General features: G+C 44.5%; 1 protein-coding gene across 1 annotated transcript in view; it reads left to right on the top strand.

The window, feature by feature from the left end:
• Nucleotides 1-24,031, top strand: part of PRELP (proline and arginine rich end leucine rich repeat protein) — a 41,933-nt gene that overhangs the window by 11,938 nt on the left and 5,964 nt on the right. The window contains exon 2 of the mRNA XM_053249308.1: nt 18,422-19,373. Coding sequence (XP_053105283.1) covers nt 18,437-19,373 — 937 coding nt within the window. The 5' untranslated portion in view covers nt 18,422-18,436. The remainder of the gene's footprint in view (nt 1-18,421; nt 19,374-24,031) is intronic.

Genomic DNA, 24,031 nt, shown 5'->3' with positions numbered 1-24,031 from the left:
TGGAGTTGATCCATAGTGTTGATCCACAGACTTTGCCAAGGGCCCCCTCAAGTCTGGAGCCTGCTCTGGGTGATAGACAGCAGAATCTGGAGGAGAGAGTTGTGGTTTACAAGGACAAGGCAGTGGAGCAGAATCCGGAATATAAACAAATATTATGTACAAAGAGGCAAGTGCAGACTGCTTTTCAGTGCTCTTGCTGCTGGCTGTTTGTTAGCCCTGCCTCTACTCCAGGACTGGAATAAAAGTAACTAAAGCACCATCCAAAAGCTGGCTTGGATCAAGGAATGGATTAAGCATAAACACCACACAGACCATCACTTGAACGAAGGGGATAGGGTTTCTAGGAAACCAGCTGCCGTCACTGAAGAAAACCTATCCAGGTCTCCTTACTGATGGATCTTGCCATTTCTCGAAAGGTTTTCAGGCAGGACTTTTAGACTTCTGTTCCTGCCTAGTGTTGATCCACAGACTTTGCTTGTTAACTTAATGCTATGGACATTTCCTCACCACAGACGAAATGCAAAGCTGACAGCCACAATGCTGTTTCTTAATGGGCAAGAGTTGTCTGAAGGGGCCTGGCTGACTGTGCACATGATGTCCCTGGTAGCTGGGTGAAATGAACCATACTGAGGTTAGTAGACTCTGCTGGGATGGGAATCATCCTACACAGCATAGGTGCAAAACATTCCATACATGAAAAAGAGCAAAATATGAAGAAACTAATTTTTGGAAGCTTCCAGAAATCCTTACAACTAAGCACCATTGAAATAAATGAGAAAAGTTTATCATGGCTATCTCAAGTCCCATTAATTTCAATGGGAATTGAATGATTCACTTAGTCTGGATACTGCCCAATACAATCCAGTTAAAAATAAATCTACAATTAATCACACTAAAATGACAATAGGGCCTCTTTTGGTTACAGCGGAATCATAAGCAGCCCTGAATGGAAACTCACGACCAGCTAAGCAGTCTTGATAGTGCATTGCAGGAGTAGAATAAGAGAGGAAGGCTAATCTGCTCCTTTTGCTGCAGTGAATTTGCCTCAAGTAATCTGTTCATTCTGTAGCTTTTGGGATGAAACACTGAAGCCCCATTCAGACATTAGATTGTACATGTGCACAGATGTCTGTACACACATTGATGTCTTTTGTGTGAATGACTATACATGTGTTCATCATAAATCAGAATATCAGATCTGCCTCATATGATATTAAACACATGACACACTAGGAAGCTTTCAAGGGATTGCACTGAACATTTCACCGTTCCTAAAACTGAATATATTGTACCAAACATCCCCACGCATGGTACCACTGCACCATGTCAGCAATGACAGCTGCAAGGAAGAAAGGAATGTGCCTGCAGCAGGTGTCAAATGTGAGCATCTCACAGGCCAAGAGTGTCAGTTACTGCCAGGTTACAAGTCATTCTGGCCTGTGTCACTGCAGCAAATAGGAATGCACACTCAGCCCATCTGCTTTTTAATTTTATTTTTAAGAAAAAAAGGCCAGTGAAATCATATTATGAAACAGCAGCTCTGTAGCAGTTTGCAAATTAAACAATACTCGGTTATCCTCGTGGCTGGGGATGATGAGACTTGTGGTTCAGCAACAGTTGGAGGACCAATGTTGTGCAACCCTGTCCTTCAGCATGTTTTTTCTTTCTTTCGTTTTAAAATTGCAACTGGTGGACGAGTCCTTTCTTTCTTTTTTTGATGCACTGAAGTCCTGACAAAAATTGCCCCCGCAAACCAACTAGGTACCAATGGCAGCTTCCTGAGATAAATAGCAGCTTCAATAGGCAAGGGGTTGATTTTTGTTGGGAATATGTATGTGTGTATATGTATGTGTATATGGGTGCATATTCATACATAAACTCCTGTGACACAGTGGCAAAGGATTAAATCCCCTCCTCGTGCTTTGCAAAGGCAAACAACACACTTAATGTACTGTGTAGAGTGAGATGCTTTTTAGAATATTCACTTTCATTCCATCCAGCGAGTTCTCTGGAGGTGCCTCTCACAGCTCTGTTGAGATGGCTTTAGCATTTAGCACATGACCTAGGCAGAGAAGCCTGCCTGACTTAACCATACTGTTCAAAGGAGGCCATTTGCTGTCAAATTCCTTAAATACCATGTCACCATACCATGCCTATTATCATGAATGCAGCTTGTAATTGCTAGTCTATTACCCACTAAAGTGAAGTAGTTCTAATCACAAATTGTTGCTTTTGAGGGTATGCCTCTTTTGTTATGGTGGGTGTTCTGTCTTGCATTTAGATTTTTAAAAAAAAACAACACACACACACACACACACACAAAATCCCCTTTGTGCGGTGTATACTTCAGACCTCAACTTGGGTCTAGTACATTTGGATCCTGATTAACTCTATGCGGAATAAGCTATAGTGTAAGCCGTGGTCCCTGATGCATTCTACTTATTTTATCATGCATATGTTTGCTGAAATGGGCAGCCTCTCATCCGACAAGGGGAACAGTAGCAAATATCTCATCATAAGATTTACATGGTTTCTAATCTATAATGGTTTGCAACCATTTGATTTCATATTAATATAATAATGTTAATAATTAATATAAATTAATAAATATGACCATTTCCCTCCCTTCTTCCTGCTCTCAGGCAATGAGTTTATGTGGTTAATTGCGCTCTCTATGTTACAAAATATGTCACATTCAGAATACTTTTAATCCGCAGAGATTTCAAGAAAACATGAACGGTCCCTTCACTCCCGCCCCCAATATGCTGGCTAGCATGATACGCAAGGTGCAAGCCTTATTATAGAGACGGGAGGGACTTGCAGCATTGCTGCTGTGGATCAAGTAGCAGCCATGCCACTGTAGAGAACCGTGGTTGTGCTATAAGCATTACCACAGTTTTTCTTGTTTGAGACAAGGGAAAGTAATACAGTCATGCCTGTAGTGCAACCACAGTCTTATATCTAACAACAGAATGTTAATGTTCCTTAATGGTTAGTTAGCAGGTGTTTCTCTATGGGGAGTAATCGTTAAGAGAAGTCCAATTCAGATTCTTAGCAAAGAGGCACCTTTTAACGTGGTGATTCTCTTTATTTAGCAGGAGGAGAGTAACTGGCCCTATCCACCCCCAGCACAGTACCTCCAGTGACTGTTGCTGGTGTCTATCTTATGTTTCTTTTTAGATTGTGAGCCCTTTAGAGACAGGGTTCCGTCTTATTTGTTTGTTATTTCTCTGTGTAAACCACCCTGAGCCATTTTTTGAAGGGCGGTATAGAAATTGAATAAATAAAAATCGATAATAGTATTATTATGCTGTACAAGTTGTACAGATGTCTGTACATTCGTACATGTGTTCATGTGAATAACTGTACCTGTGTTCTTTTCAAAAGTAAACCTGGATACAGGCCCTTCAAATGCATGGCATAGATAGGAAGTGTACTTCTGTACCTGCATTCAACATAACATGTGAATGGCTGTACTTGTGTACAGGTCTGTGCCTGTGTACACTGTGCACTCATTGCACAAGTGTTAAACATAATGGGTGAATGGGCCTAGAGAGTCTCTGGAATGTTTGAAAAGGGGAAAGCTATTGGAGTTTAAGGAAAGTGATACATTTGCCCACGGAACTTGCCTGTGCCTGGTTTCAGAAATTCATAACATAAAAACATAAGAGCCCTCAATAATCAAGAAAGGTGGGGGGTTTTGTGGGGGGGGTGATACAGGGGGATGCTGTGGTAGAAAAGTTGTCTTCCATGAGTTGTTGTTGTTTTTTGCACTTGAGGTTCTTGGGATACTACACATGGAACACAACCTAACCTCAGAGTTTGCTGAGTAATATCCTAAGCAACAAAGAACTGGTTATACAGCACCAGGCCAGAGAACTGACAAAGGCAAAGTCAGCATTTAAAACATGACTGCAGCATGCTTCCTTGTAAGCATCTCTGTGGCACAACATATAAAGCTGTATCATTTCTGCCAGCCCTCAGTAATCTCTGATTCTTGAGGGCACAGTTTAAGAGAGAACAGTTAAATTACTTAAGCTCCATGTACCAAATTCGTCTGAAATTCCCCAAAGTTCAGGACATGTGTCTTTTCTTGTTTCACTTAAGAGAGGAATAGTGGCAGTGTTCCTAGATGTAAGAAAATGTAACATACCAGTAGATTGTCCAGCACAATGAATAGAACGACCAGTGTATGCACTGCCATACCATGGTGTGATTAATAGGACAGGAGAAGGGTGCTTGTCTGTATGTCTCTATGGCTGCCTCTCTGTGTGTGCAATAGTGGCCGGTGAGGGCAGCAGCAGGGTGAGGACAAGTGCTTAGTGCTTAGCAGCATTACCACAGCACCCTCAAACTGTCTCAAACCACGGCGTTCTACCCGGCATACTGCATGGGGTGGTGGCATGGCCCTGGCCTCTGCATGTGCAGGGAGACCATTTGCATGGTCAGCATGGTGTTTCTGACCACACAAATGGCCTCTGCACATGCAAAGAGGCCAGGGCCATGCCAGTGCCTCATGCCGGATGCCAGGTGGAGCGCCGCGGTTTGAGACAGTTTGCAGATGCTGTGGTAATGCTGCGAAGCGCCTGCTAATTTATTTTTAAAGGTGCCTCTTGACCTCACCCTGCTGCTGCCCTCACCGGCCACTATTGCTGTACTGGGAGGCAGCCATAGAGACTGTCTCCGCCCTGCCCCCCACTGCCCCCCTCACCATCCACTACTGGTAGGCCAGGAGTGTGACAGCTAGTTTGGATAAGATGTAGGGCTCTGGGTGCTTTCCAGATTACACCCTGCAATGGGGTCACGGAAGATCTCGGAGGTGTGTTTCCACACTTCCTGTGTTGTGACACCACAGTCTCTACGCAGACAGCAAGGTGCCGTTCACATTTCCAATGTCTTGTTTCGGATTTAATCGCTGCAATATAGAGCTAGGACGTCGTATATCCAACGTAAAAAAGGTGTTGTTTTTTCAGTTGTACATTTTCACAAGACTGCTTCCTCTGCAGGTTTTAGGTTTTGGATGCGATTCGCTGGCATTTTGCCTCTTTTGCGGCTAATCTGGAAAGCGCCATGGAGTCTAGCTGGAAGAGACCCTATGCCCTTTAATACAGCACTGAGTAGATAGAAGTAGACTTGAGGCCAAGAAACTATACTCACTTCATTCATTGCACTTTGGGACATAATAAGTGATCCAAAGAACTTTCAGTGCCTTTTTATAGATATATTTGTACATCAGTTATTACCAAAGTCATAGTAGTTTGACTTAAACGTCCAGTGTGGCAAGCTGCATATTGAGTTAACTGATCTGTAATGCAAAATAATCAAGTGGAATAATTACATGCAATGATCATATTAAATTATTTAATGGGATATGTTTTCAAATGTCTGCCTGTTTAAATATATGCATACAGTCAATCAAGTCCCTTTCTGAGGCATATAAAAGAAAATCATGCCAAATTCTTAACCAGTGTCAGGCCACACCATAAACCAGAATTCCAGAAAGGATAAATCTAGAGTCAAACATAGATTGATTGCGTATAAAGTTGCCACATGTCCAGAATTGGCCTGGACAGTCCAAGAACCGGGCATTCTGCCCAGTATGTAGGGAAAGTGTCATTCTGAATACAAAACATCCAGGAATTTGAGCAGGAAGATTGCTTTAGCAATTTTTATCCATTTTTCTGGTGCTTCTCTCCAGGCATTGTAGCTACATGGTGTGTGTTTAAAAGCCACATATTCTTACCCTCTCTGGCCCCAGGGTTGCTGACTGGCTAGGTTGGTTCTCTGTGTATCACTCAGTAAACCCCTTTACCTCTTTTCTGAATAATCTGTGGAATCATCTTTCTCTGCTTCACTTCACTGCTAAACCCAGTGGCCTACTACCACTTCCATATAACTCTATAGATCAGGGTTTCTTAACCCTGGGCCCCCAGATGTTGTTGGACTACAACTCCCAGAATCCCCACACATGGCCTTTGTGGCTGGGGATTCTGGGAGTTGTAGTCCAACAACATCTGGGGGCCCAAGGTTAAGAAACCCTGATCTGTAGAGTTATATGGAAGTGGTAGTAGGCCACTGGGTTTAGCAGTGAAGTGAAGCAGAGAAAGCCCCTTTCCTCTGGAGGCATTGTTGGGTTCCCACTTCTCTCTAGAACATACATTGCCTGATGCAGCCCCAGCAATCTGGTGAAGGCCCCTCTTAGCCAATAGGGATGGGCACGAGCTGTGCACACCCCTTTACCTCCTCTGGGAAATGCTGAACCGGCTCAGGCACTGGCATTGGGACGGGTTTGGCAGAATGTGGAACAGTTCCTTTAAAAAGCAGGGAAGCAGCTTCTTATCTGCTCATCTGCTGCCTCACCGCTTTTCCAGCAGGAGCACCCACACTCCAAAAGGCTGCACACAGCCATTTGGAAAAGTGGTGGGGCGGTGGACAAGCAGGTAAGAAGCTGCTTACCGGCTTTTAAAGGGAACTGGTCCCCACCCCGCTGGCAGCTGCCTGAGCCGTTCGTGCACATCCCTATTAGGCAATCGGAAAGGTCTCCTGTTTGGAGTAGCAGCAATAAACGCAAGGAGCAGCAGGCCTTAAAACTCCATTGGTCTGTATTATTATAACATGAAAAATGTAGCTCTGCAGAAGCTCCACCCCCAGCTACTGCTCCCAAAACATTATGAGCTTTTAACCCTCTTCTATGCCAAGAACGCTGTAGAGAAAAATGTACAAAACATCACCAGGCTCCACTGTTGAGGACTCTTTCCAAACACAATTTTTAAAAGTAGGGATTTTTTTTTTTAAATTTGCACACACGCTGTTTTGATGATTGTGTCCCGGAATTCTCTCCGATGAATATGACAACCCTAATTGCATTTACTGCAATCAGGACCAAATGATCAGACTTCTGTCAATCCAAAGATCAAAGGTGAAAAGGTAGGAACAATGGAGGATCAATCACCAAAAGTTCCCACTTGCCTGCAAATCACTGGAGGATTATTTGGCAGGAAACAATTAACCTCCCCCTCCCTTCATGCTACAGTCCCGATCAGCACTGAGGCCTCCCAAGACTGTTTTTGATTAAATAAGAGGCATTTCCAGTTTGGAGTACGCCTCTATAAATGCATGCATGTCAAGTTTCATCTAAGGTTAAGATGGGTCAAACATTGAAGTCAAAATCCATATTTCTCAGTTTGAAATTGATTACTTTAACATTTCTCGAAATTTTAGTTTAGCTTATGCAGCAATTGCCATCATCTTTGTCTAGGAGTTGGATGAAGTTCTACCTAAAAACAACAACTCTTTTCCTCTCTAGCCAGTAGCCACGTCCATCTTGAACCAAAGGTTCAAACTGGATTTGTTTGAGGGAAATTGCAGCTTACTTTTGCGCAAAACCACAATTTCACACATTCAGATGTACATGGATTCCAACCATTCAACTCTGGTTTGGCGTCAAGTGTGAATTGGGCAATAAAGACAAAGTGACTTGAGCATAGATCTGAATCCATTTCTTCTCTGCCCTAAGGAAAAGCCGGTTCCTCCTTTGCTAGCGGCTGCTGAGTGCCTGACAGCACCCTTAAGACTATTTGCGACTGATTCATTGTCTTGTGAGTCAGCTTCCATATTAAGCATAGATCACCAAGGCGATATTTCCATTGAATGTATTCCAAAGCTGCAATGAACCATTTTGGCAGGAGTTCTAATGGCTCCAAAGCCCCTTGGTACCACTTGAATCTCCTAAGTTAATTAGGCCCTACTTGTACATTTTTACAACTGGCATTAAAAATGTGGTGCAGATTTAAGTGCAGACACTTGGTGGCAGTGCTGTTAAAATATCCAGTCATGCTGAAGTGAAATGTTGAGGTTCAAAACCATCAGGATTTTTCCATGCTCGGTAGAAAGATGTTGGGAAGCCAAGAAAACAACCACCTCGCCCACCTCATCACACCCCAGCTAGGCAATATACTTCCCTCTCCATATGTCTCCCTGATTTGCATTCTCATTTGCCAGATTCATTATGTTGAAGCATCCTCCACCTCAGGACCTCAGTGTTGCTTCTGCCTTGCTATGCATGTAATATGTTGATTGTTGCAAAATCAGTTGGACATGGGAGAGATCCAGCTGTTTTCTCTGCACAGCTAATGATGACAACCTCAGTGCCTGTTAGGAGCTAACTGCCTTGTGTTTCGGGATTGTAACAGCCAGATGGCCAAAGCACTCCTCCCTTCCCTGCGTGTCGCATTCTTCTGAAACTTTGACCATAATTGGAGCTGTGTTTTGGTACGCTTAAAAAATCTGCCACTTATTTTGGTGCCTAGATAGGAGCTGAGCACTTTATAAAACCTGGTAGCTGGAGTAGAGGGCCAGTCCTGCAGTAGCTAGCATAATTGTCCCCTTTGCTAAGCAAGGTTTGCCTTGATTGCACCCATGGGCTCAGTGGAGGAGCCAGGGAATGGATGCCTGCATTCTGCCCCATTCAAGGTGGCCCTACTATGAACACAGCACACATGCCCTTGCACATAATGTCACATGAACGTGGGTGTGGCCTGATCGCTGGAGGGCCTGTGCGAGCCCTCTGGAGTACATTCCCAGCCAGCATTTGCTGGCTGGGCGCATTTATTTCCCTTTCTCTCCCTTGAGAGAGAAGGAGGGGTGGAATGCATCTAGGCAGCCAATGCTGGCTGGTAATGAACTTTAGAGGGCTTCTGTGGCTCACGGCCTGGTTCTTTGAACCCATCAACTCAATGGTGGCTCCACCCCTACTCAGGCCCCAAATGCCTCAGTACCCACAGCAAGCGGCTCCTTTGCTGGACTCTGTGTCTTGCTTCCTCCTCCGAGGTGCTAAGGACCATCTGCATGGCAGTGTGGACTGCGATGCTGGGTTGCTGTGCCTGCCATAGCAAAGCTTTTGTTCTCTTGCTGGGAGGGGTTCGGGTGATGGCGCATGCCCTTGGAGACTGAACTGTACATGCTGCCCACTTGGGGCATCTGGAGGTGTTGGTGTTGGGGGAGAGTGTCTGCCCACCTTGCTTGCACATCCGCAGGAACAAAGGGGTGGTATTCCAGGGCGGGAGGGGGCTTCCATTATTTGTGCCCTGCCTGGGGCATGGTTTTAGCCAGCTGCTTCTAGGGCCGGCACACCCTCCTTTCCGCTTCATGCCCATAAGGCACATTGTGAATGGCCCATTGTTGGCCCCCTTTCAGCAAACTCTACTTGGTTGTTAGAGGGCTCAAACTTTTTTCACCAAGTACCTAGACCTTGAATTCCCTCCTTGGCAGGGGAGCCTCTGCAACCTGTACAGGTAGAAGGAGCAAGTCTGCCTCCCTTTACTCTTTCCCCACAAAAACCCTTCAGGACATTGTTTGGCATGTCCATGTTTCTCCTTTGATCCCTTCAGTGGTGCCCTGAAAGACCTTGGATGCTGCCATTGACATGCAGCCCCCTGTTGCCATTGTCATGGAGCCCCACCCCAAACACACACACCTGCTTCCAGCATGGACAGGAGCCTCCTTTCCCTTTGACCACTGGCAATGATGCGGGGGCTGAATGAGAAAAGCGGACAACAGTTTTAAGAACAAAGAATTAAGTTTTATTCAAAGAAACAGAGAAAATACATCCTCTTTGTTAACTTCTGAAAAAACAACAACCAGCTCTGGAGATTTTAAACTGGGGGGGGGGGGCATTGCTCGAGAAGCTGTGTGCAGGCTTGAAAGCTTGTGGTTTCGGGGCTTGCAAACTTGTATGGGGCTCTATGTCTACTTTTGAGTGCCTTTTAAATACAAGGCAATGCAAGGCGGGGTGCAGCTTTCCCACTGCTCTGGGGCGGTAGACTAGCGAGCCTATGTGGTGGGGGAGGATTGGGGGAGGGTTTCCCCGGATTCCCCTCCGCCCTGTCCTTGGGAAGCAGTGGCTTGAATGGCCATCTCCTCCTGTCTCCCCATCTTTCCCTTTGCCTCAGAGCAGCCCAAGCATGAGTGTGGCTATGCTGGGCCCCCTTGAACAGTGGCCTTCTACTTGCAAGGGAGAAATGGGTGGGGGCAGTGCATTTCTGGACGCGTGTATGGACCCCCATTGGCTACAAGGCTCCTGGTCTGGGGTGGTGTGTGATGGAGGAACCTTGTCTTGGCTGGGGCTGCACCAGAAGGAGCTTCTCCCACTTGCCTGGGATCCTGGGGTATCAGGAGCAGAGGGGCTTGCAATGGGGCCATGGACTCTGTGTGCAAAGGGCCTGCTGCCCTGATATGCCCACTAGGCTGAAACCTGATGACCCGGCACATGGACCTACAGGGGGAGGCCTTAAGGGCGTAACAGGCATGGATGGCAAGCACCCAGCCTGCGGAACCCTGAAGGCCCCTTGTGGTGGGCCAAGTGGCATTCGGGCCTGTGCGTGTCCCTGCAGGGGAGCAAACAATTGCCTCTGCACTCTTTGAGAGGCTAAAGTGGCTTGGAAATGGCCTGAAGGTGCAGGCACTTAGGACCCTGGTATTGTTACCGTCCAGGCCTGGTTTATACACTAAATATGCTCATTAGCTAGCATATAAAATTAGGCCTGTCTCATAGTGTCACCAAGTGACCAAGTTCTTTTATATAGTGACCATGTAGGATCTGGGTGCAAGGAAGAAAGGAGATCAAACCAATCCTAAAAGGATTCAATGGGCTTTATTGAGTATAAAAGAATAACAACATCAATTCTAGCTGAGTAGAAAGCAGAACACTCTATCAATATTACTAACAGTATTTAAACAGAACATCCTAGCCAGCACCAATGTTCAACCCGTGTTCCTAACTAACATATGTGTGTGTATTAAATCTTCCTAAAGCCTAATATAATTCAGATATAGACAGAAAAAGGGGGGGGGGGTAAGGAAGGCTGAGGACTGGCATGGTTTGAGGAGATCAGGAATTAGTAGAGGGACGAAGGGAAGGGAGCAGAAGAAGGGGAAGGGAGGAAGGGATTCAAGGCTTGTTGGGGGCAGCATATTACCAGGACCAGAGACTTTGAGAGCGGTGGATCTTTCAGCTGAAGGAGTGAGGCCTTTGGCTGGAGACAGGAGCCTTGGATCAAGCATGCAGTTTGCTCAGAGCATGGCTGAGAGTCAGAGCACCATGGCTGGGGAAGTCTTGACTTCTCACTGCGCAGTAGAGGTCACAGACAGCTCCTGTCCATGGACAGAGTTCCTGCTTGTTGCCCCATGGCTTAGCAGCAAACTCTGGGATTGCTTGTGAGCAGATCTTGCATGTAGGCACAAGATGCCCGTAGGCACAAGATTGCTAACTCTCTGTCCAGTAGCCTCATTCTTTATAGTTGTATTTTCCTTAGATCTATTCAAATCTCATCTTTTCCTGGGTCCCAAAAAGGGGTGACAATGCTGTTACCTTCTGGATAATGTCTTTTAATTATTCAGGATATTGGCCAGTCCAGGGAGATCTGAATCTCATCTTCTGTAAACTGTGCGCTTAGGAAGGCGGGGGACATTGCCCAAAGCAAATCTGCATCTCTGAGCTGAAAATGGGCATCTTCTCTTTGCTAGCCTCATCCCAAAAGGTGTTAAAGTGTTAGTAAAGTAAGAATTACAGTCTATAGGTGTTTTCTTTGTATGCATCTACCTATGTTGAATTTCTATAGAGAGCAATTGAGTTAATCATTGACAAGGATTAACGCTGACTTCTTGCAACAGGAGAGGGGAGATCAGCCTCCGGCCTCTTCCATAGACATTATCTGATAGTGAGTCACATTTTAGCATTTGCATAGTTCGGCCTGGCTTTTGTGCTTCCTTGAGTACCCATTTCACAATACAATGCTGGATTGCCTCCTCCTTCACAGAGCAGTTGAGATCTGGGGTGCCAATTCACCCTGAGTCCAGGTATTAATAGAACTCTTAATATAAAATGAAATCAGACACAGGCCTGAATTCCACATACTTCTGAGTTGGTACCTTTAAGTCCAAGGTTGGGGTACATGTGTCCGTAACAGTATCAGCAGCTGGGGTTGGTAGAGCAGCTGCTTTGCTGAGGAGCAAAGGATAGCGGCTGCTTGGCAAACCATTCTATAGAACCAACCATGCATTTGAGGTAGCTGGTGTAGCGCTTGAACCGCCTCTCAGCTGCCTCATCAGACCATTCCAAAGTAATCACCACTGCCCTCACAGTTTCTTCATAGGCACACACCATCCAAGCTTTGACCTCCTTGAAGATCCACCTGTCTTCTTCATGCCTTCCCCCTCTCTCTAGTCAGTTTCATGCAGCACATCACAGGTGGCCTGTGAGCTCTCAGCATGCTGTGTGATCAGTTCCTTGGGAAGCTGGAGGTGGTCCACATGCCTCCTGTTTCGCAGCTGGGCCTCACACTCGGCATTGGTCATTGTCCTGCATGGGGCAGAATCTGGCTTGTCCACGGCGTGGTGTGCAGGGAGCGGGCATGGAGAGGGAGAACCGCATAAAGATTTAGGTGAAATAAATCTTGTGGCATTACCTTCCTAGGTGTGCTGTTGGGTCAGGGAGTTGTCCACCCCACCCCACCCCATGAGGCGTGCCCCATCACCACATGAAAGCATGAACACATAATGTAGGGATGGGAGGGTGTGTGCAGATCTTTGGGTCTACATAGGAGCCCCTGGTGGCGCAGTGGTAAAACTGCCGCCCTGTAACCAGAAGGTTACAAGTTCGATCCTGACCAGGGGCTCAAGGTTGACTCAGCCTTCCATCCTTCCGAGGTCGGTAAAATGAGTACCCAGAATGTTGGGGGCAATATGCTAAAATCATTGTAAACCTCTTAGAGAGCTCCGGCTATAGAGCGGTATATAAATGTAAGTGCTATTGCTATTGCTACATAGACAGACAGCCATGGAAGCTCAGGGTCACACCCCATTTTGCAGGTTTCACATTACGTCCAAATTTGGCCAAAGAGTAAGAGTTTAATTCCACAATTTGAGTGATGGACATTCAGCAAAATTCAGACTTGGTTTGTCTTGTAGGGATCCTCTTGATTTTATATGGAAGCACAGTGTGGCAAATAAAAATAATAATAATCACAATATGTAACTGGAGGATCTGAAAAAACAAAAAAAGGAGGCTACCAATTTCATCTTTCCATGCTACCACACCAAAATGAATTAGAGACATCCCTCAAATATTTATTAGAATTACCACAAGCAGAGAACAAGACTGAGTAAGTGGAGAAATAAAAGACATTTTCTGTTTGCGGCTTTCTGTATTTCTGCTCAGCTCAACTTTTCCATGTAAATAATTGCCTCTAGACATTTAGATGGACATTATTCTTGCACAGGATTCAGACAGGTTGGGATGGGAGAGTAAACTGCCTCCCAGATGGTGCAAATATTAAAAAATGCTGTCATATAGCCAGTATATATGTATGGTCTGTGATTCTCACTTCTCTTTCTTACATGATAAGCCATGTGGCATATCTATCTTCCCGTCACTGGACCTTTAGGTTAGCCTTATGGTGAGATGAAGACAGCAGTTTACTCCACTTCTCTCAGCTTCCACAAGAACCTTTTTGTAGCTTTCAAGGACATGCTTATGTTGGCCATGATTTGCTCACATTTTCTTCACAGCCGTGACCATGAGAGGCACTTCTTCTCTAAACAAAACTCGACTCTCTTGAGAAAACAGGCCTTTCCAGGTCATTTTTTAAAAGCAGGTTTTTATTCTTTGTGACATTTGTGCTAGCCTTGATCCAGTGGCAGCTTTGTAATAGCCAAACCCTAAGTAATGGAAGAAAGGGCAGCCTTGCTATAGTGAGTGGCCACAATCATCCTGCTTCCCCCACCCTCAAACAGGGAATATGTGCTAAAGAACTGAAGGGTTTTGGAATACACATAATTAAAAGAATTTGCACTGAAAAATAATGGGAAAGGTCATGAAATGGAAGGGAATTTGCTGGCGTTCTTGATTTTTGTCTTGATTTTTAAAAAATAACCTTTAAAGGGCTGCATGAGGGATAAAATAGTATAGTATTGTACAGGGTTTCTTAACCTTGGCCCCCCAGATGTTGTTGGACTACAACTCCCATCATCCCCAGACATGGCCTTTGCATTTGAGGATGATGGGAGTCATAGTCCAGCAACATCTGAGGGCCCAAGGTTAAGAAACCCTGGTATAGTAGATAAAATGTAGTATAGTAAATAAAATGATAATTTAAACATTTACAGAATGGTGCAGGCAGGCAGACAGATATTCAACTAACACTAGTTTAAGAAGCAGCAACATCAGTTCTCCAAAACCCAAGCAACCTCTACTTGGAGCTCTGCCCCCACCTCAACCCCCAGAGACTTCTCCTCACTCCTCCTTTTGCTGCCAACATTGCACATCTCTATAAACAAGAAGTGTGGTGGTGTGGACAGAGTGCTGAAGCTTCCCTGGGAGACCGGGATTCAAATCTCCACTTAACCCAAAATCTCAATGGGTGGCCTTGGCCCAGTCATGCTCTCTCATTCTGACCCTCCTCACAGGGTTGTTTTGAGGGTGATGGGGAGAACTGTGCATGCTGCCCTAAGAGAAGTTGAGATAATAAAGAAATAAACAGTTGTGACTGAATTCCCAGTTCCTCTAGTCTTCACAAAACTTACTTCTTCAGAGATGAAGTTAACAGAGTTTATTTGACAAACTAGCACATTAATATATACAACAACAGGAGCATCTGATACCACCTTGTAGTTAACAACTCCTAACCAAAATAAGGAGGTTCTGGTGGCAGAAGCCCTTCCTACAACTATTAACTTTTCAGTTTCCACAATTCTGTTAAATAAACTTTACTACATACAGAAAACATTTTTTCTGTCTCATGCACATTCACACATACTGCAGAACACTGATCTCAGTCTCTCACTGCCTGGTATATATGTTATGACTGGAAGTATCCACCAACCATTGAAGAAACATTGTTCAGCCATTAAGGCCCATTGAGGAAACATCAGCTGATCATCACTCACTGTCCTTTAGCAAGAAATTTAGGCTTATATCCTGAGGTGGCATTCCACGAATTTTTGCCAAACCCTGCTTCTGTAGCTTCCTGTGCCCCACCCACATTTGCTCCTGAGAGTTGGGGGATCGTCTGGAGCAAGATGCTATGTGGCATGGGGTGCAAGGGTGAAATTCACCCCCTCCCATGCAGACCTTTTCATGGAATGTTGCGCCTAGTATAGAAAAGACAGCCACTTAACTCCTACAATGTATTTCAAGAGGAATAATAAATGTCGCATAGATGGGAGAGGGACATTTTTTGGTCATATGGCTGAGTCTTCTCTCCATCAATATTCCTTTGGAGGAACATATCCAAGAGAATATTTCAGTTCCCACATAGACTGCCCATAACAGGGAAGGTATTTCTACAGAATCACTATTCAAGGGCAGTCCATAAATCAGAAAGAACCCCCTACTAATATCACACTTCTTCTAGCAGCAAGATGTGTTATTGCGAGATGCTGAGGAGGGGAAAGAATGAGCTTTCCAACACTTGCTGCCTGGAGGGACAAAATATGGCAATTTCTCACAATAGAGAATTTAACAGATAGAATAAAAGAATCCAGTAAATTGTGCAGTGTTAGGTTACCATCTATAGAATTTTTTAAAAAGAGAAGTATAAATATATATAACAACAGGCTAGATTTTTCATGAATGGTTCAACTGCAGTATTTATTATGTAAATCTCATGATGTACTATAAAAAAGATTGAATGGGAAGCTGTGAAGGCCAGGGGAAGCAACAAATATGTGCTGTAGCACACAAACATGAGACTGGGAGATGTCCCTGGAAAAGGCAGGTTCTCTTCTCCCCACCCTGTACTGGAGGTGTATTCCTGTACTGGAGGCTGAAAGCCAGCTGTGCTAGTTGCACATCTGGCGCTGGTCCTACAATCATTCTCAACAGGCCAGGGAGGAAAGATTGGCAGGTTACAGTCTGTAGATCACCTCTGTCTCTTTTAGAAATCTACAGCAGTGAAACAGGATGCGGTCATGATATGGTTTGTCTCACCCTTTTCCTCCCTGATTCTGCCATAGGGCAGGTAGGAGGGATGGGTGGGTTAAGATCAGAGTGTGGGAAGGTTATATCCTTTCACAGTGCTGAGGATTAGTTAAAGAGACAATTGTGATCTCTGAGTTGTGACTTGGGAGGGTTGCAAGCAAGGGACCAGAAGAGAGCTGGTCTTGTGGTAGCAAGCATGACTTGTCCCCTTAGCTAAGCAGGGTCCACCCTGGTTACATATGAATGGGAGACTTGATGTGTAAGTTATTCCCTTTAGGGGATGTTCTGGGAAGAGCAGAAGGTTCCAAGTTCCCTCCCTGGCTTCTCCAAGAAGGGCTGAGAGGGATTCCTGCCTGCAACCTTGGAGAAGCCGCTGCCACTCTGTGTAGACAATACTGAGCTAGATGGGCCAATGGTCTGACTCAATATATGGCAGCTTCCTGTGTTCCTATGAGACGAACTTGCCCCCTGCTTTTTTGGACTCTGAAGGAACTGAAATCGCACATTTGGTCTCCAAAATAAGAGCCTAGCAGAAAGTATATCTGAAACAAATTTGCAAAAATATACTGTTCTCTGTGGAGGAACAGGCACTACTTACACCTTTATTTATTTTATCCAAAATGATTTGATTTTACTTAAGAGTGTTTAGATTGTAAGTTTGTGGGCAGGATCTTGTCATTAATTTTTATATACTACAGTGCCTTGGATTTTTTTAAAATGTGCTTTAGAAATAATAACACTGATTAATTATTATGGACTGACCATTATTATGGACTACACTGTGTCCATGCATGGAAGGCTTCTTGCACAGTGGTCCAGGTACAAAGAGGGAGGGGGCAGAAATTTTGCATCTCCCCACCACCACCACCACCTTCCAAAGTCCTTTCCAGTTGTATAAATCTGTTTCTGAGCACTACACAACCCTCAAGAACACATTTATACAATTGTAAAGGATTTTTGAAGAGAGAGAGGAGAGGAAAACACAAAAATTGTTCCCCCACACACACCCAGAAAGAAGAGGTGCTTACGGCTTCTTGTGGACCTTCAGTTCCCTACAGTCTTCCTTCCATCACCGAAGGGCTGCAGATCCTGTCTGTCTGTCTGTCTTTATTTATTTATTAGGTGAACATTCTCCACTGGTTAACTTGCTTTGTTAATATACTCTGAACATTCACTGAATATCTTATGTTACATATTTGCATTTGACCTATGTAGATTTTGCAGAATTTGACAGTATTTGACAGCTGATGTGTACTGGCACTCAGTACCTCACATGTGGCCATGAATATTTGGCAGAAACTGACAGGTGACATGCAGTAGTGGTCGGTATATGAGAGTAACTGATATATTTAATTCAATCAATTCAATCATTCAATTTCTATACCGCCCTTCCAAAAATGGCTTAGAGCAGTTTACACAAAGAAATAATAAATAAAAAAGATGGATCCGTGTCTCCAAAGGGCTCACAATCTAAAAAGAAACACGAGATAGACACCAGCAACAGTCACTGGAGGTACTGTGCTGGGAGTGGATAGAGCCAGTTACTCTCCCCCTGCTAAATAAAGAGAATCACCATGTTAAAGGGTGCCTCTTTGCCAAGTTAGTAGGGGGATATATAGCATTTATTCGGCATTTGAAAATATTTGATTTGCAACAGAACTTAATAAATGTTTTATTAATTCCATTCATGCATTCAACCAATCAAAACCAGGTAAATTTCAAGTGTTGATGTCAAATTTCAATTCCAAAAGTCAAACAGCAAAATCCACATTTTGAAAATTGAACATTACATTAAGCTGATCTTGACATTTTGCAAGCTTGCTGCTTCCTGCTAGAGCTGAAATGCATTTTAGCTCTAGCAGCAAGTAGCAAGCCTCGCCCTTTTCCTGGACCATCAGCAGTCGACATTGCAGAGAAAGGCTTGCTTCTACCTCATTTGGAAGTGAATCAGTGGTGTATTGTTGGTGGAGAAGGGAGCAATCAAAAGCTAGGGATTTCAGTACCGGCTAGGGCATCCTCTGCTGGCCTCCACAGAATCTGAGATATGTGCTGGGAGCATGAAAGCTAGTGCTTGGAGTAAAGTTGTGTATATTGACACTATAGTTATCAGACTGTGTGGACAAACTGCTTCACATAACCTCAGTTTTTCAAGAATAAGTCACAGGTAAAACGACTGCTGTTCACTAGAAAACTAGTACCAGTTTACATATGTGGTTATGAAGGAATCAGGCGTGCACCAAGTAAACTGTTTAATATCAAATCTTAAACAAAACACAGCAAAACACTGTAGTACTAAGAGTTATGCTTGCCAGACAAATCTAGTTCCAGAGAGAAGTATTTTTTTAAAAAACTGTATCGAGTTGAAAATACTGGATTAATGTTGACTATTTATGGCCCATAGGCTTCTTTTTAATGCTTTGGTGGTGTTGTTTTTTCTTCCAACAGGAAACTATTTAGACCATGAAGGGTGTTGCCAGCCTGATTTTCCCACTCATGCTTGTGCTGATCTGTGAGGTGAATGGACAGAGGCGCCCAAGACCTCCAAAGAAGCGTCCAACTCCCTCACCCTTTGAACCAGTCGAGCCTACAGAATTGCCTCCACCCCTGCCGCCAGGACCTCCCTCAGTTTTCCCCGACTGCCCAAGGGAGTGCATCTGCCCTCCAGATTTCCCGTCAGCCCTTTACTGTGACAGCCGCAACCTGAGGAAAGTGCCCATTATCCCATCCAGGGTCCACTATGTCTATCTACAAAACAACTTCATTGATGAGCTTCCTGAGGAGTCCTTCAAGAATGCCACAGAGCTGAGGTGGATCAACCTGGACAACAATCGCATCAAGAAGGTAGACAAGCGGGTGCTGGAAAAGCTGGATAGCCTTGTCTTCCTGTACATGGAGAGGAATTATCTTAGGGAAGTACCCAACAATCTCCCTCCCAATCTGGAGCAGCTTCGGCTGAGCTGGAATCGGATCTCCAAGATCCCTCCTAATGCATTCAACAAGCTGGAGCACCTCATCCTATTGGACCTCCATCACAATGAGCTGAATGATGTAGTCTTCAACAATAAGAATATTTTCAAAGGGCTCAAAAACCTCATACAGCTCAACTTGGCCCACAACAGGCTACAGAAGATGCCACCTGGGGTTCCCAATGCCGTTCACCAGCTCTTCCTAGACCAGAACAGAATTGATGACATCCCCAACAACTACTTCAAAGATTTCCCCAACTTGCAGTTCCTGAGGCTTAACTACAATAAGCTCTCCGATAAAGGGCTGCCTAAGAACTCTTTCAACCTCACTAACTTGCTAGTCTTGCATCTAGCACACAACAACCTCACCAACATCCCCTACATCAGTGCCAGGCTAGAACACCTCTACTTGAATGACAATTCCATTGAAAGTGAGTCAGCATGGTTAGCCCTTCAGAAAGTATCCCTTTTTAGGAGTGGGGGGTGGGGGGACCAACCCATCTAAGCATGACTACATTATTCATGGTTCAGTATCCATAATCAAAACTTGATCCATAATCAAGAACTCTGCTCACATGGAAGCATCAAATTGGGCTGGCTCTCACAATCAGATGTAAGGTGGAGGTGATCCTGGCTGTGATTCTGAAGCCGTCCGCACTCCCAAAAATGGATTGTGTGGGTGGCGGAAATGTCAGGCGGAGGACCAGGAAGTGATTGCAAGAAGCAATCTTGTTCGGGTGGCACAGGCAGCCAACTCTGGTATTTTTTAAAAATTAATTAGATCTGTTTTTATATTATAGCATAATATTTTAATTGTGTAATTTTTATAGTCTTGTTTTAACTTTTTCTATGTGAACCGCCTTGTGATTGTTTTAATGAAAGGTGGTATATAAATTTAACAATAAATAAAAACAATAAATAAATCGGAGACAGGTGCGGAGCCAGCTGAACAGTGGCCTGTGTCAGGCCCCATTCAGAGGTCCCTCTAGTTATGCCCCATGCACGTAATGTCACAGGCATGGGGCATGGCTCAGGCTCTGGAAGAGCCCTGAGCAAACTCCCACCCACCCACGCCCAGGCTCCAGAAAGCCCCAAGAGAGCTCTCCCCTTGTCATTTCAGGCAGCACTTATTGCCTGACAACATAATGGGAGATACATGCTGTCAGGCAGCAAGCGCTGCCTGATATGACAAGAGAAGAGCTAACTTGGATTCTCTGGAGCACAAGCCATGCCTCCATGTGTGTGACATCATGCACAAAGGAGGCGTGGCTTGGACTTGGGATAGCCTGAGCAAGCTCTCCCCTTGTCATTTCAGACAGCGCTTGCTACCTGACATTTCCCTTTCTCTCTCTCTAACAAGGGAGAGAAGGTGAAATACATGCTGCCTGAAAAGGACAGGGAAGAGCGCTGCCTGAAAAGGACAGGGAAAAGCTCGCTCGGGGCTCTCTGGAGCCCGGGCATGGGTGGGTGGGAGTTCACTCAGGGATCTTCCAATGCCCGAGCCACGCCCCACTGTGGGCTTCAACAGCCCTTTTCATTGGTGGCCCGGATTCTTTGAACCCATTTGCACAATGCTGGCTCTACCCCTGATCTGAGATTTGATCTAGGGTGGAGGTAGTCTATTGCCACACACATGGTCTATTTTCGAGAATGTGGGTGATTTCAGAAGCATGGCTGGGAGCTCCTCCACCTTACATCTGATTGTGAGAACCAGCCCACAGTTAGAAAAGTTGAGCATCCTATTCTCTTGTGCTGCTTTTGAATCAAACTCTTTCACTGCCTCCTGAAATTCTGATTCTAAAGATTCTGTCCATGTGTTCCAACATAGATTTTAAACTATGACTAGTTCATGCTTTTTTATACTGGTACATTGGATAGCATGCATATAGAGAGGGTAGGATATCCATATCTGCAGATGCATGCATGGGAATGGAATATGGATTGAAAGATAGAGATTTCTTCTGTAATTATTTGAGCAAGTTTTGTTGGGGGTTTTTTAATGTGGTTTCTGGCGTAACCCAAGACACTTCGCAGCACAGGTATTATCCCACAGAATGCACAATCATAGTAATGAGAATAACAAAACCTCTTCCCTTACTGCCCCCAGATGTTTGTATTGCTGGAGCTCTCACCACCTGCTGCCTTGATTGAAAACATCTGCAGGGGTGCAGGAATGCAGAGTTCCTTCCAGAAATTCTTAGCAAATAAAGGAAACAATAAGACTTGACACTCGTGACCAGCCCCAGTGCCTAGTATTTTTCACTGTGGTTTAAACTTCTGGCACTCTGGAAGGGCAGCAGTTTAGGCCAAAAGATGGGCCCCAAAGGGTGGGGTGGGGGGCTGTCATTAAATTCTGAGTAACTTTATTTTCACATCTGGCAGTTCAAGGCAAATACATTCCTTTTGAACCAGGGTAGTTCAATGATAACACCAATCTCAGTATTACACAGGCAGAATTTCAGATGAATGATTTAAAACCATGGGTTTTTAGAATTTTGAATGCATAGTTTAGATTCACACTTGCATTTCGGTGTCTGGTCCAAGGTTATCCTAAAGTCACATTTTAAATCCTTTCTCTGTAAGCACAAAGGCTAGAGACCTACTTTTAGGGAAATGTAATTTATTGGGGGCTTTTTAATTATGTGGTCACCAGGAGTCCACACTGACTCAATGGCACACTTTACCTTTTTAATCCTGGAGCAGCAGCATTCAGCATGAGAGCTATCACAAAATAGCTCTCACCTTTCCAGTTGTTCTTGATGGTAGAATTTCAGTGAGCAGCCCAATGGGAGTTTTCTTAACCCCAATGGGAGTTTTGTCAAGACTTAAGACCTCACAGATGATAACTTTATTTTGAAACTCCTGCATGTATTTGGGGGCATCAGTTATTCCATCTGTACATTAAGGATAAAAGGATTAATTAATTAAAAACCTTTCTATACTGCCCCTCCAGTACAATGCTACTTGAGTCTATTTTGTCTGTCATTTTAGTGACAAACATTTAAAAGAGAGATGAACACACTAAATGTGAAGACACCTGTGAGCTTAGCTAGGGAGTCCATTGCTACAAGGATGTGTTTAGTTCCAGGTTGCCCTCAGACCATCCTGATGTTGTTGGACTACAACTCCAATAATCTCCAGCCATAAATTCCAGCTGGGACCACTGGCAACAACAGCTGGGGAGCCTGAGGTTGGCTAGCCATGGTCTAGCTGGTGCACTCCCATTTTCCTCCACCATAGAACACTGTACGTGGCATCTGCATCTGTCTAGAATAATCGGCCATTCTGGTTCCCTGAACTGATGACACAGCACAATATACAGTGTTTGCACTAAGACTCAAGGGCACATATGGTTTGTCATTTAGCAACACAATGTTAATTTTGATTCAGTAACTTATTAGTGACGCGGTTGTTAATCATATCCATAGTAAGAAGATGCAAAGTCACTGAATAAATAAATTATAGAGTTGGAAGAGACCTTGAAGGTTTTTTAGTCCAACTGCCTACTCAGAATAGGCAACTGCAAAAACGTCTATGATAAATAGCCATCTAGTCTCTGCATGAGAGCTTTATCATACTTTGTGCTGAGACCATGCATGCTGATTAACTGTTCGAAATTATAGTTCAATATAGGCTCAATATATGGCATGCTTATCTTGTTCATCTTCACAGCATCCTTCTGAGGTAGCCCATGAAAAATTCTGATTTTACTGAGAGTCTTGATCGGTGAGAGTCTTGATTAGCCCCTCAGTCGGTTTCTTACGGTGGAATCGTTCTTTAGAACCCACACCTTCCAAGAGCAGATCTAGAACCCAGATATTTGAAGGTGTTTTAAGGAGGAAAGTGGTCTTTAAAGATTGGTTTAAATATTACTTTTAATAAATAAATATGTTCTGTCTATCTCACTGACTCTTGAATAATAAAAATAAGAATATCAGTGGATCTGAAGGCATCTTTCCAGATTGGTGGTTCAGATGACAAGGCTGAGTTGAGAGTAGGGAGCACTGAACCTTCCTGGAGCACTGAACCAGTTCGATCAGCTGGCATTCGAACCGGTTCGAAGGGTGGGTGGGGTTGCTTTAAGGAACAGGGAAGACGCTGCCTACCTGTGACCCCCTCCCCTGCCGCTCCCCCCCTCCAGCGCTCTCCAAAACAGGGTGTGCGCTGGACTGCAGTGTTCCTGCTTGCGCCCCGTGCATGTGTATCAGCCATGTGCATCAGCCACAACATGCATGTGCATTAGCCATGAGCATGGCGATGCTGATCAGGGAGCAAACAGGAATGCTGCAGCCCAGTGTGCCCACTATTTTGGAGAGCGCTGGCGGGGGGGGGGGGGGAATGGTGGGGTGGAGGCTGACAGGTAGGTAGCGCCTTCCCTGTCCCTTAAAGCAATGCTGCCACCCTGTTCTCCCAGGAGTGCACGAACAGTTTGTGCCCATCCCTGGTTGATAGAGCTACCCAGCGTTCCTTGGGAGCCCTGCTTGAGGCCTTCCTAGACCTCCAAGCTCAGATCTCTCTTTCATTTTTGCCCAGATTCAGAGCCACACATAATGACTGTACAGATTGGTCCAAAGTGTATTATACTGGGAGATACAATGGTGACCAACTTCCCTTCTGTATGGGAAAGTGAGTGGAAATTTCTCAGGTTTCATATCATTCACAACCAACTTTTAAATAGATCTATAATGCAATGGTATACATCTCATTTTTATTGTGATCAGTAATCAAATGTGAATGAAATCACATCCCCATATGCTAACCGTACCCCTATGCTAACCATAACCACACGCTTGTTGCATTTTAAACAAGTATTTAATTGCATCTTTATGTCACACCTAGTTTAGCACTGGAATGTAACCTACAGTTCATAACATTCTGTACAAGTCTAACAGTACAGAGATGACATGGATATTACAGAGAAAAGGACTGGAATATGCAGCTAATAAGTACAAAATGCTCTCATCGTTCTAAGTTTGACAACCGGTCAGGTCATATTAATCACTTTTCTAAGCAGCTTCAGAGTCAGACTGTTAGATTTACTCCCTTCTAACATTTTACTTCTACATGCATGTAAAGCTATTTTTACTCA

The sequence above is a fragment of the Hemicordylus capensis genome, chromosome 4, assembly GCF_027244095.1.
Source record: "Hemicordylus capensis ecotype Gifberg chromosome 4, rHemCap1.1.pri, whole genome shotgun sequence".
Lineage (NCBI taxonomy): Eukaryota > Metazoa > Chordata > Lepidosauria > Squamata > Cordylidae > Hemicordylus > Hemicordylus capensis.
The sequence above is the reverse complement of the archived record's forward strand: the minus strand, read 5'-3'. Positions and strand labels throughout refer to the sequence as shown.